General features: G+C 43.6%; 1 protein-coding gene across 1 annotated transcript in view; it reads left to right on the top strand.

The window, feature by feature from the left end:
* Positions 1 to 3,741, top strand: part of TMEM178B (transmembrane protein 178B) — a gene marked incomplete at both ends in the record, with an annotated part of 210,715 nt that extends 206,974 nt beyond the window's left edge. Inside the window, one exon of the mRNA XM_079543173.1 lies at positions 3,491 to 3,741. Coding sequence (XP_079399299.1) covers positions 3,491 to 3,741 — 251 coding nt within the window. The remainder of the gene's footprint in view (positions 1 to 3,490) is intronic.
* Between the last annotated feature and the right edge of the window lie 8,282 nt (positions 3,742 to 12,023).

Below are 12,023 nucleotides of genomic sequence, written 5' to 3'. Positions count from 1 at the left end.
CTTTATCTTCCAAGCCCAGCTCACTCACCAGCACATCCCTGGTAAGCCCTTATTACCGCCTGTCATTCACATTGTAGAAGCCAATGCCACAGCCCCAGTGCCGAGCCTCGGCCCTCCAGCCTTCATGACTGCTTGGGCCAAAGTTATGAGCAGTGATTCTGACAAAGAAAGACAAGTCTGCATTGCTGCTGGTGCCTGGGGGATGCGGAGTGTTGGTACCTCACTGGCTGCAAGAACCCATCAGGAAAACAAATAAGGGCTCTGTTTATTTTCTGGGAGACAAAGAATCTCAGGATTGGGGATGTTCAGGAGTTGCTGCAATCCTGGTACCGCGTCCATAGAGCAGGCAATGCTGTGGCAAGAGTGGCCTCCTCCTTCCTTCCAGGCTAGGTGTCAGACTTGCACTAGCAAAAGCTGTCCAAGGGCGAACTCTGCGTCATCATCCCTTCCAGCTGTGACTGTTTGGCTATGATGGCCAATACCTGTAACATTTGGAAAGATGATCTTTTGTGTTATGGTTACCAGTTCATGAGGAAAAGGCACTGAGCAGTCATGAGGTTTAACAGCAGTCAGTTTTCGTCAGTAACCCTCCTGGTGAGAAGCCAGATTAACTACAAGTGGGAACTTCCTCGGTTGGCTGAACACAAACACGTAGGATTCATATAATATTTGTAAGGATTACTCTAGGTGGTATAAAATGGCAGTTTAATGTCTGCAATGAATATGTGAGAGAGGCTGATAAACCTGTGCCCATAGTGCTGTACAGTGCGTCCTGCAGAAGCACAAGGGGTGAATGGCTGAGAGCCACACTGTGCATCCTCTGATGTTGTGTGTGGTGGTCACTATTATCATGGGATTTGCACTTTGCCCAGTGCAGGGACAGGACAGGAGAAGCCTTTTTTTAAAAAAAAAAGAAATCACATGATTGTGATAAGCTTTGTTCTCTGTTACTTGTTCCATTTTGTTGTTCATTTGTTATGGGGCAGAATACCCCCAGCAAGGTGGAGTGCCAATAGGTTAGGGCACTGTACAAATGTAACGGGTACAAAACATTCCTTGTACTGAAGAGCTTGTAATCAAAATAGCCAAGACAAAGCATGAAAGCACAGGGAGCACTTGAAAACTGAAGTTATTTTCTTCCCTTTTGTACTTTCCAAATGCAGTTTCAGTCTGGCCGCACAGATTTTCCCACCCACCTCTCTTAACAATCTTGTATTTCGAGAGAACTGAAATTATCATGTTCTTGCTAGAAAAGAGAGGCCTTTCATGTCATTTTCTAACTCTCTGAAACAAGCCGCAGAGCTGGGTTTTGAGCGCAGCAGCTCTGAGGGATCCTTTTTCTCCACAATGTACGAGTCATGTTGATGTGTCACACAAGGACAGCCGTGTTCTTGGCAGACAGCTTCATGTTCCAGGATAACCTAAGTGACATGCTAAAGAACAGAAGGAGTTTTACCCTGATCAAACAACATGATTTTTGAGTAAGGGATAAGAGAGCCATTCCTCCTGCTCTGCGCTTTGAAGTAGTGCAGGGCATCTCTGAAAACAACAGCAGAGCTGGGGCACTTATAACACTCTTGCAAATGTTCACAGCGCTAATTGCAGACTAACTGGATGCTGGGCTGGGATAAGAAGGCAGCTTTCATAACTGCAGAGTATCCAGCACAGCAACTCTCTGGTACAGACTGGTGCCCTATGACATTATCATAATGTGAGAATTTATGAATGGTACTCACTGGGCCATCTGGCAGCCATATATATCATCAGGAGAGGAACCCAGAGTTTCAGTATTCCCTGCGCTGCTCTACAATGGAGATTATCTGCAGGTGGCAAGTAGCAAACACATAGGAAGAGAAATGACCATCCAAAGAGGTGATGGAGGCAGCGGTCAGAGGGGGTGACAGAGTGATGTGACAGTGGGCTCACAGCTCATTCATGATGGAGTTTTGCATGGAGATTTTAGAGTTTTAGGATGTGCCTGCTAAATTAGAGGGACGGGCACGGTGGGGAGTCCAAACATTTTTGGTGGTATATGTGTTCCTACAAATGTCCTCAGTTCTGAGCCTAATTCCAGAGGAATTCAACACGTAATTAATCTGTGTCTTCAATGGAAATCCATTTCTTCAGTGTAACTGCAACTAGAAAGAGCAAAGCAGCAGAGACATAAAAGGAGAGTTGCAGGACAGTGGCAAAGAAGAAAAAGAAGAAGGAAGTGGCAGAGAAAGAAGGGGACAGAAGAAGGCAAAGGTACCAGAAGAAAAGAGATCGATGTTAAAACCAGGCAAGCTGTGAATGCTTTAGGGCATTTTGCTATCTTATGGACAGGAAAGTAAATCCCTCAGCAGCCCTGCTGGTGAACAGAGATCTGACCCAGGATGTGCTTTGCAGGTAGCGCACACAGCATGCCACAGGGCTGTGCACAAGCAGCAAGCCAACCATGTGAGTAACTCTATCATGTGTACTGCATATCACCTTTTGGGTCTCTTGCAGACAATTCAGAGAGAACTGTAGAGGGAGGAATTAGAGGGGAAAAATAAACTACCAACTTTGTGTAGACAGTGGGTGTTATCTCTTGAGATGGGCGCACAGAGACTGCAGCTATCCATTATTTGGTGTGTGGGTGGCAACGGTGACATTTCAGGAGCTCAGAGTTTAACTGTGATGAAGCTGGAAGCCAAAGATCACAGTTAGACTCATCTGGGTGGGCTGAAGTTCAGCCTCATCTGATGTGCGTGGCTTCCAGAACACTCAACACCTGACAGAGCTGTGAAGCCTGTCCTTGCAGCGCTCTCGGGCAGAAATGAAATGCTGCTACAGAGATGGAAAACAAGAACAGGATATTCTGAATTGTTCCCTGGTACTACTAGAGGGCATCTGGAATGGCACTGGAGTGCAGAGGATAGAATCCAAATTTTGTGAGGGATTTTAAGATTTTAAAAGTGGCATTTTAAAAGGGCAAGCAGAATGGAACATTTTAGATTTTGATGTAAGAAGAATGGGAAAAAAAACTCCCCGGGGCATTTCTAATGTATGTTTCAACATAGCCAAAATGTCAAGTATTTTGTAATATTTTCTTCTATAAAATTCATAATTGAAAAACTGAATTTTAACAAGAACTCAGTCTTTTTCCTTTAAAAAGTATTGAAACGTGACTATTCTCTCCTTATTTATCTAAAGCAAAATTCCTGCAAAATCAATGGTTTTATGGAGCATTCTGGTTCACAAGGGACACTCATAATGACAAGACTGTTCCAGCTGAAGTTTCTCCATACAACTCTATTCAGCATCAGATCAATATTCGAGGCTCTGGTGGCACTCAGTTCATTTCCCATGTCTAGACTAAGCCACTTTCTATACGAACGTCTTCCCTTATGCGTATCCTTACTGACTTCACCAACTCTTGGCAGCTAAGAAAGCGATATATCTCTCACTCTTCTAACTTCTCTGTATTTTTTTCCTTTCTCCTTCTCCCCTTCCCGCTCTCCTCCAGGAACCTTCTGCATCATTTCACTGTGCACGTGTGTGGCTGGAATCAACTTCGAGCTCTCCCGCTACCCCCGCTACCTGTATGGACTTCCCGACGACATCAGCCATGGCTATGGCTGGTCCATGTTCTGTGCATGGGGGGGCCTGGGCCTCACTCTTATCTCTGGCTTCTTCTGCACTCTGGCCCCTTCTGTCCAACCTGTCCCCAGGACCAACTGCCCCAAATCTAGACCTGAGAATGGGACAGTGTGCTAAAAAAATAGCCAACAACAAATACACACACACACACGTATATATATATATATATATGTCTATGTATACCTATACATGCATATATATGTATATATAATTAAATATATATATATAATCTCAAATTAATGCCAGTGCCAAGGTAGAGCTGAGTCCAACACGGCACTCACATCTCCACTGGACTCTGTGTTGCTTCGTTCTTTCACACCAAGATGGGAAAGCTTTTCTCTCACACGGCTCTTCCATCCAACTCTTAACTTCAGCATCATACCTTAGAGGTTGAATGAACATGCTGTTGCACCTACCAGCTGCCACCTGGCAAGGGAGAGAGGGGTCCGGGTGGGGGACCCGCAATCTGTCTGTGCAGGACATGGAGGGCTGGGGAGCAGGGGCAAAAAGCCTGTCCCTTGCAGTTAGAAAGGAAAATGCAAACAGCAAGCAAATAAACAAATCAAGCAATTGAGTCACCTCTACAATGTACCTCCTCGAGGCCATTATCAGATACCCACGCACTTTCTTTTCTTTCTGGAAACAAAATGAAAAAAGCCTACCCTGCTGTTGTTTATCTCTTAGTATTATCTTTTAAATATCTATATATATTGTTTGAACTTTTTTCTCTTTTCTTTTTCTTTTCTTTTCTTTTCTTTTCTTTTCTTTTCTTTTCTTTTCTTTTCTTTTCTTTTCTTTTCTTTTCTTTTCTTTTCTTTTCTTTTCTTTTCTTTTCTTTTCTTTTCTTTTCTTTTCTTTTCTTTTCTTTTCTTTTCTTTTCTTTTCTTTTCTTTTCTTTTCTTTTCTTTTCTTTTCTTTTCTTTTCCTTTCTTTTCTTTTCTTTTCCTTTCTTTTCCTTTCTTTTTTCTTTTCTTTTCCTTTCTTTTTTCTTTTCTTTTCCTTCTCTTTCTCTTTCTCCTTTCTTCTTAAAATGCAGAAAACAAAAAGGACAGAAGACGTGGGGAAAAGCAAAAAAGCATTTTCTCTTTCCTGCCAAACTTTAGAAGGAAGCAAACAGACAAAACCAATTTAAAATAAGGATCTTATGAAGTAAAACCAGAAAACAAATAACAACAGCAACAACAAAAAACAACATGAGGATGTCTCAGCAGACTCTCCAACAGTACGGTTTTAATCTTCCAGCTGCCTTACATCCAGGCTTACAACTGAGGCTGAACTGCTAATGCAATTGCAGTAGAAGGCCTTCTGAAAATGCTGTGATACTTGTGTGTATAACATTTTCTTCCCTCTTCTTTTTTTTTTTTTTTTTTTTTTTTTAAGAAAGAGAAAAATGTAACACATTGCAATGTGATTGTCCACTACACCATCCATGCTGTGTTTGTGGCCCAAGACTGAGGCGACTGCAGAAGCGTGAAGAAAGCCGTCAGGTCTGAGACAGTGCGTCTCCTCTGGTGGATTTCTGGATGGTTTTGGTTTTCGTGGAGCATCCGAGAGCTCAGAATTGTGGATCCAAGGGAAGACTGACCAGGGAGAAGGGAGGTGGGGGGAGCCCTGGCAGTTGTTCCTCCTGAGTATTTACTGGATTGGGATTACACTGAGTTTTTGGATGTTTGAGAAAACTGGGCAAAAGCCATTACTGAAGAGAAAAAGGGAGAAAATTTTTGTAAGAGAGAAGTAAGAGAAGCCTCTTGTTGTGTTCATGTATGCCAAATAAGAACTTCACACATCTTGTCTTTGGAACCTGCCCCAGGTCACTGGACATCTCCACTCTCCATCTGAGAGAACTGTGGAAAAGAAAGGGTCAGATGCAGAGAATGGAGATCCATTTCCCATGAGCTCAAGCGTTGTATGATATAATTGTGAATCTTCAAGTGGGATTCTCTCTCTCTTTTGGTCTTTCTCTTTTTCCTGCTACTCCTCTTCCCGTTACCCCCTTCTCCCTTCACTCCTCTCTCCCCATCGTTCAGGTCATAGATCCCAGAAGAGCTAACAGAACAGATGGGGATGTATACCTTTGAAGGAAGCAGAGCATTTTGGCTGTGAAGAGAGCAGCTGCTCGCAGGGGAACAGTGGCTGAGGGGAAGGTGAGGTGAAAGGCCAAGGCTGTAACTAAAGGGAGCTGGAAGAGGCAACTGCCAAATGGCCCTGTTCAGGAAGTGATGGCACCACCGATAAATGAGCAGGCAAAGGAAACAGGGCAGGGAAAAAAAGTCCCCCACAAAACAAGCCAATCCAACATGCTCTTAATTCAGGGGTAATTACATCAGTCTTTTATTACACCCGATATCTGCATGTCATCAGCTCCCATTTGACGATAAAAATCATCTAACTGCGCCTGACCTGGGGCTCACAGCTCAAGAAAATGTGGAGCTGTTGGAGCAAGTCCAGAGGAGGGCCACAAAGATGATCAGTGGGATGGAGCACTTCTCCTGTGAAGACAGACTGAGGGTGTTGGACTTGTTTCACTTGGAGAAGAGAAGGCTCTGGAAAGGCCTCATTGTGGCCTTCCGATACTTGAAGGGAGCTTTTAAATAGGAGGAGAACTGACTTTTTACACAGTCTGATAGTGATAGGACAGGGGGGAATGGCTTTATACCAAAAGAGGGGAGGTTTAGGGAAAAGTTCTTTACTCAGAGGGTGGTGAGGTGCTGGAACAGGCTGCCCAGAGAGGTTGTGGATGAAGCATTCAAGGCCAGTTTGGATGGAGGCTCTGGGTGACAACCCTACCCACGGCAGAGGGTTGGAACTGGATGGGATTTAAGATCCTTACCAACGCAAGCCGGTCTGTGATCCTGTGATCTCCTGAATCTATGAAATCTCAAAAGGATAAGGAGGCAATCTGCTGAAATGATGCCTGCACAGAAATAAAGGCATTAACTCCAGATTATGCTATTTACGCGGCTGTCAGGAAGCAGCATTTTGACTTGTTAAAAAAAAAATCCAACCAAGAAATAATTTTTATGCAATGCAATTGCATAGCCAGCCATTCCCCTTCCAGATCTGCTTTCCCTCCCTGTTACACCTTGTGTGATGATGTTCCTTTTTGTTAACAGTGTCCAAAGAAATAAAGTTTCTGAAGGCTATTTTGGAGTAGGGTAGATTTGGTTTTCTTTCACTCTTGCTCAGCTACTTAGCATTTGTGTTCTTTGGTTTACAAATTCCCAAAACATGCCAATGTCAGCTGCCAAGTCAATGTGTTGCCACTGAAATGCCATCCCTGGCAAGTGAAGTTTTGTCATTTCATTCTCCATTAGATCTGACTGGAGAAAGTAAGTATTTATTGATTCATGTTGAAAATGGAAACCTTTTGAAGAAACTTGCTTTTTAAGTAGATTGGATTTTTTTTCCTCTGGCAATGTTTTCAAGCAGAGTGTTCTGAAAAGCTTTGAAACTGTTTAAACGTGCAGATGCTTACTAGATGAGGAGGCTGATGAGTTACCACTGGACAGAAGGAAATTAAAAATAAAAACAATTATTGGAAAGCTAAATTGAAACCGAAAGCATAAAACCAATAACTGAAAACTAAAAGAGACCTTTAAAAATGTGAAAAATTTCATGCTATGAAAGATTTTGAGAAAAAGCAACTTCTCATAAAGGTGTTAATGCTTTATGAAACTGGTACTTGTTTCATTAAAACATCTTTGAACACAAACATACTTCTTCCTCTGCAGTTCTGAGTGTGATAGGGAAACTCTTTCATGTGAATAGAGGTATCTGGAGTGACCTCACTAGACCGAAAGTCAGAGGGGTTTCTAGCTGGCATCTGCCATTGGGTCCTGTGAAGTGGAAAGCAGTATGACAGCTCCTGTGGTGGTGTATGCCTTGTGTGAGCCGTGACAATTCACAAAGTGTATGCTTTTCAGCTGGAGTTTTGAAGGAGCTATAGCAGTAAGATTGAAAGAAATTGAAGTCATTTTGCCATTTCATGGACTCTCAACTCTTCTCTCTGCAGCTGGCATGAAAATAGATCTGCCTTGATGAAGTACTCTCTGAAGGTGTTGGTTGGTTTACAAGCTGTATATGAGCTGAGTGCTGGCCTGTGTTTGGTGATTGTGGGAGAGGGTTACACTCATTTTGCTTTATAGCAGAGAAGTGTTAACCCTGGATCTTATCTTTAGGCCCGATTTGTGATTTTCCACTCATTATAGCACAGCCTCTCAAGCCTGTATGAGCATGTGTGTTAAAAGTGTGGGTGTAAGTGCTTGAAGCAGCAGGTGAATACAGAACTTTAATGTCAGACTGGATCCTAAAAGACCACCTGTCCAGGCAAAAATTTTGGTGCACGTCTTTGACTGAAACAGGGGCAAAAGCCCTTAGGATTTTTTGAATTTCTCTCTGTGCTGCTCACAGCCTCAGGAGGAGCCCCAAAGGGCCGTGAGCAGTGTGAGGTGGGCCGAGAGCCTTAGCTTAGTCCTGCGCTCATCTCCAGAGCAGGGCTGACCCAAGATACATCTGGAGACAGATCTGTGATGGTTAGTGACTATGTACATCCAGAGCCAAAGCGCATTCCCACCTACTCCAACTTTCTGCATTTTTGGGAGGCTTTGAAATTTCTTTCCGACCTGAGATTCAAGCTTTCCAACCAGTGTCTGGTTTGCTAGTCTGAGCAGTAGTCAAAAATCTGTCAGATGTGCTCCCCACGTTAAGGGTCTTGGCTCTGTCTCTCAGTCTGCTCCAGGGAAATGTTCAAGCACATACTTTACTTCTGACATGTGACTGATTCCATTGCCTTTGGTAGACTATTCACATGCTTGAAGTTAAGAATGTGCTTTTCTGGGTGATGTTCAGCTTCCTTCTGAGTCCAGCCCCTGTTCTTTTGCTATCCTGTCCTTGTAGATAATGTGACACCCTTGTCCTAGCCTGATGCAGATGCTTGTGCTCCCTCTCTTTTACAGGAGGCCGTTCCCAGGGAAGTGGGGTGAATTGCCCCAGCGCAAGTGGTGTGTAGGCTGAGGCTTTTTTTTACAGTGAGCCTCCAGTTCTTGTACAGTGAGGTTCTGTGATGGCAGTGAGTTAGTTGCAATGGCTTCTACTTCTATCCCTGCCAGGGCACTGTGTGGGAGCCCTGCAAGGGAATATATTGTGGGAATCTATGTGCTATGTATCTTATGGACTCTTAGGACACCGTCTTCAAGCTAAAGCTGTTCGCATGTTAAAACTCCTGACTCATAGTGGCCACCTGTATATATCATCTCTCCTTTCTCCCTTTCTGCAAACACAGATCTTCCCTGATCTGAATAGTACGGTCCCTCAAGTCATATTTCTAGTTGGGCTTTTATTTCGTTTGCTTTACCCCAGGGACAGTCACAAGTGGATCAGAAGCCACCAGTGACCAGGGCAATTTCTTTGAAATACTGCTTTTAAAAAACCGTCACTACTTTAGAAAATGTTATTTCAGCTACAGTAAGAAATGAAAAGAGGAAAAACAAAACAAATCAAAATAAATTAAAAAACAAACAAACAAACAAAACCCCCAGAGTCCACTCCTCTAACCCAGAGGATCCTGTTCTCCCAGGAGAGACCCATGAGAGTGCAGGTATTCTGCTTTCCTGTAGACACAAGTCATTTGGGAGCACTTTTAGCCGTAGCATGCTAGCTGTGCACTTCATCAGATGATCAGCAAAACAGCATTGGGAAGGGAAAGGATTGCTATGCAGGGGATATCTCAGATTCCCAAGTGTTCCTGGAAGACTGTGTCTCCATGGCTGTCCATTTACTCACCATGCAGCACCTCCAAACCAGGCTCATCCCTGGAGCCCCACTGATAAGCAGAGCTCAGAAGAAAATCACTGTAATCTGTCCTTAATTCTTGAGTGCCAAGCTAACTCCCAGGAGCAAAATGGAGAGGAAATAATATGTTACCAAGTATAGCTTAAATAAAGACATACATTATTTGGGCTCTTTCTTCTTTGTGTCTCTACATAGGCCTAGAAGGGCAATAGAGCTGCTCAGGTGAATTCACACAAATCATCCCTGTGTATCCTTACCCCCAGGACTTGCACTCTTTCACAGCCCTTTCTGTTGCATTCATCCAGTCAGCAAGGAAAGGTTCAAGGTAAAAAACTGAGACATTTCTGAATAATTGCCAGGCACCACTGAGAGACGAGGAGTAAAAAGCCTGCATGAAGCACATTCAGCATGTAAAGGTTAGTGATGGGTGAATATCCAAGGCCAGCTGAAAAGCTCATAAAAAGAGGACTTAACACTCAGTGCCCCACAGTTTCCAGTAACAGCCAGCAGTACAATGCATATGCTCCATATTACATACACTGAAGTCCATAGAAAGCTTCACTTTGGCTCCAGTGAGTTTTGGATCAGGTGCTTCAAAAAATATTTCAGTGATGTCCTGGTTAGTGCTGAAAATGAAATGCTTGCTCATATATGCAATTATCTAATGATCTGCTTTATAAGGAAATCAGATATTATCTGTTTTTTTTCCTGATTTATGTTTCCCGTTCTATCTTCCTCCCCAAGTCACTAATACCCCAAGCCTGTAGCTTTCTTCAGAGCCATAGCTAGAGATTGCAATGCTTTTTAAAACAAAGGACCAACTGCTGGTGCCAGTGGGCTCTGACAAGCTTGCTGTTGACATTGGTGGGAGAACTGGAGCCTGACAGAATGCTGCTAGTTAAAGTGCAGTATGCCTTGCACATTTTTAGGATTTTACTTACAGAAAAAGCCTGGACTACTGCCTCAATATAGGCCACAAGAGGGAAATGAAATGCTGGTCACCTTTAGTAAAGCACTCCAGAGTCACAGATCAATTGTCCTTTCTTGCTAAGGAGAGACTGGGAATGAAAACAACCGAGGCTCAGATAGGTTATCCTCAGGGGGAGGTGGGGAGCGAAAAAAAACGAAATCAAGCAGCAGTTGCTTTAAGTCAGACTTGATGGGCATTGGTTGAGTTACGTGAGGACAATCCAATGACACCCACAGCATCAGGAGTCTGAGCTGTCAATCCCTGCCCAGACTACTTTTATGTCTTTCTTTTACTGATTAACTCTCCTGCACAGTGGCACAAAACACCCTCCAAACTTTTCTAGATTAGGGTGTATATATGCGGACACCCTCACTCCCCTCCTTCCTTTGCCTCACACAAACATTCATATCCCAGGATGTGGGTAACCTGGAAATATGTGCAGAGGGAGTAGATAGCAAAATGCAACGTAATAGTTTGTTTTCTGTCCTTTTGTACTTAGCTCAGGAGTTGCAGTGCCATTCAGGTGTCTTCTGCATCTGTGTTAGGTCGTGTATGCAGATCACACATAAAATCTCTGCTGAAGAGAAGTGGGGAGGCACAACAGAGCTGGTGTGAATTGGATACTTGCCACTAGAAAGTATTTGAATATTTAGAGAAGAGCTGCCTGTGTTGTTCTAATCCCAGAGGTTTAGGAAAAGGAAGCAGCCTAGATACAAATACATGTTTCTTTCTGCCTGCTCTGCCTTTGGCAGAATATATCCAGCAAAATGGAGGGCAGGCAGCAGCTCACAGCAGTAACATCCTGAAACACCACTGCAAGACTCCAGACCTCACTACTGGTGCTCTTAAATATGGGATTTCTGCAGACCTACTTCTGCATCCAGCCAGACTTGAGCTGGCAATTCTACCTCAGAAAACAGCTGTGCCCACAAGTCCTCACTAATTTCTAATGCTACAGACCCCAGCAGTAACCACTCGTGTGGTACAAATGGGATGTTCTTTTTGAGCGAGTAAGGCTAAAGGAAAAAAAATGTGAAATCCCATCAGGAGAGCCTTGGTGTTTGCAAATTGCTTCTTGCAACCTGCACTTACAAGGTGTTTCTGTAAAACAGATGGCCAGTGTTCATATTTGAGAGAAAAAATGGCATCATACCACCTCCAACTCAGAAAAGTTTACAATCCCCTTATGTAGAAATGTTGCTAAATGAGGGGCAGCGTCGTACTGCCTGAATCTTATTTCTGTCCTCTGCTGAGAGTTGTGGTTGACTGCTGGCATTGCCATGGCTGCACGAAATGGGGCTCAGCACTGCAGGGAGCTTCACATCCCGTGGCATGGGAATAGTGCTACAAAAGCAATTCCTTTCAAGTGGCCTTGTTATTTTGCCAACTGGTCAGAACTTCCCAAACAGCAAGTGATTCTGATAGAGTCAAAAAGCAGTGTGACCTGCAGGTTTAGCTCTGGTTTCAAGGGGATGTAGACACCAAGAAGTGTCAGCCATATTGGGCTCAGTTTCCTGGGGCCAATTACACAGAAGAACCACAGCTTTCAGTCTCTGTTCAGACAGTGAATAGGAATATAACGCTGAATGCTCTTGGTGCCAGCATCATTTTTAAAAACCATGCATGCTCCTAATTTGCT

Source organism: Tetrao urogallus (genome assembly GCF_951394365.1).
Source record: "Tetrao urogallus genome assembly, chromosome: 1".
Classification (NCBI taxonomy): Eukaryota; Metazoa; Chordata; class Aves; order Galliformes; family Phasianidae; genus Tetrao; species Tetrao urogallus.
Note: the sequence above shows the minus strand (reverse complement) of the source record. Positions and strands in the feature narration are given on the sequence as shown.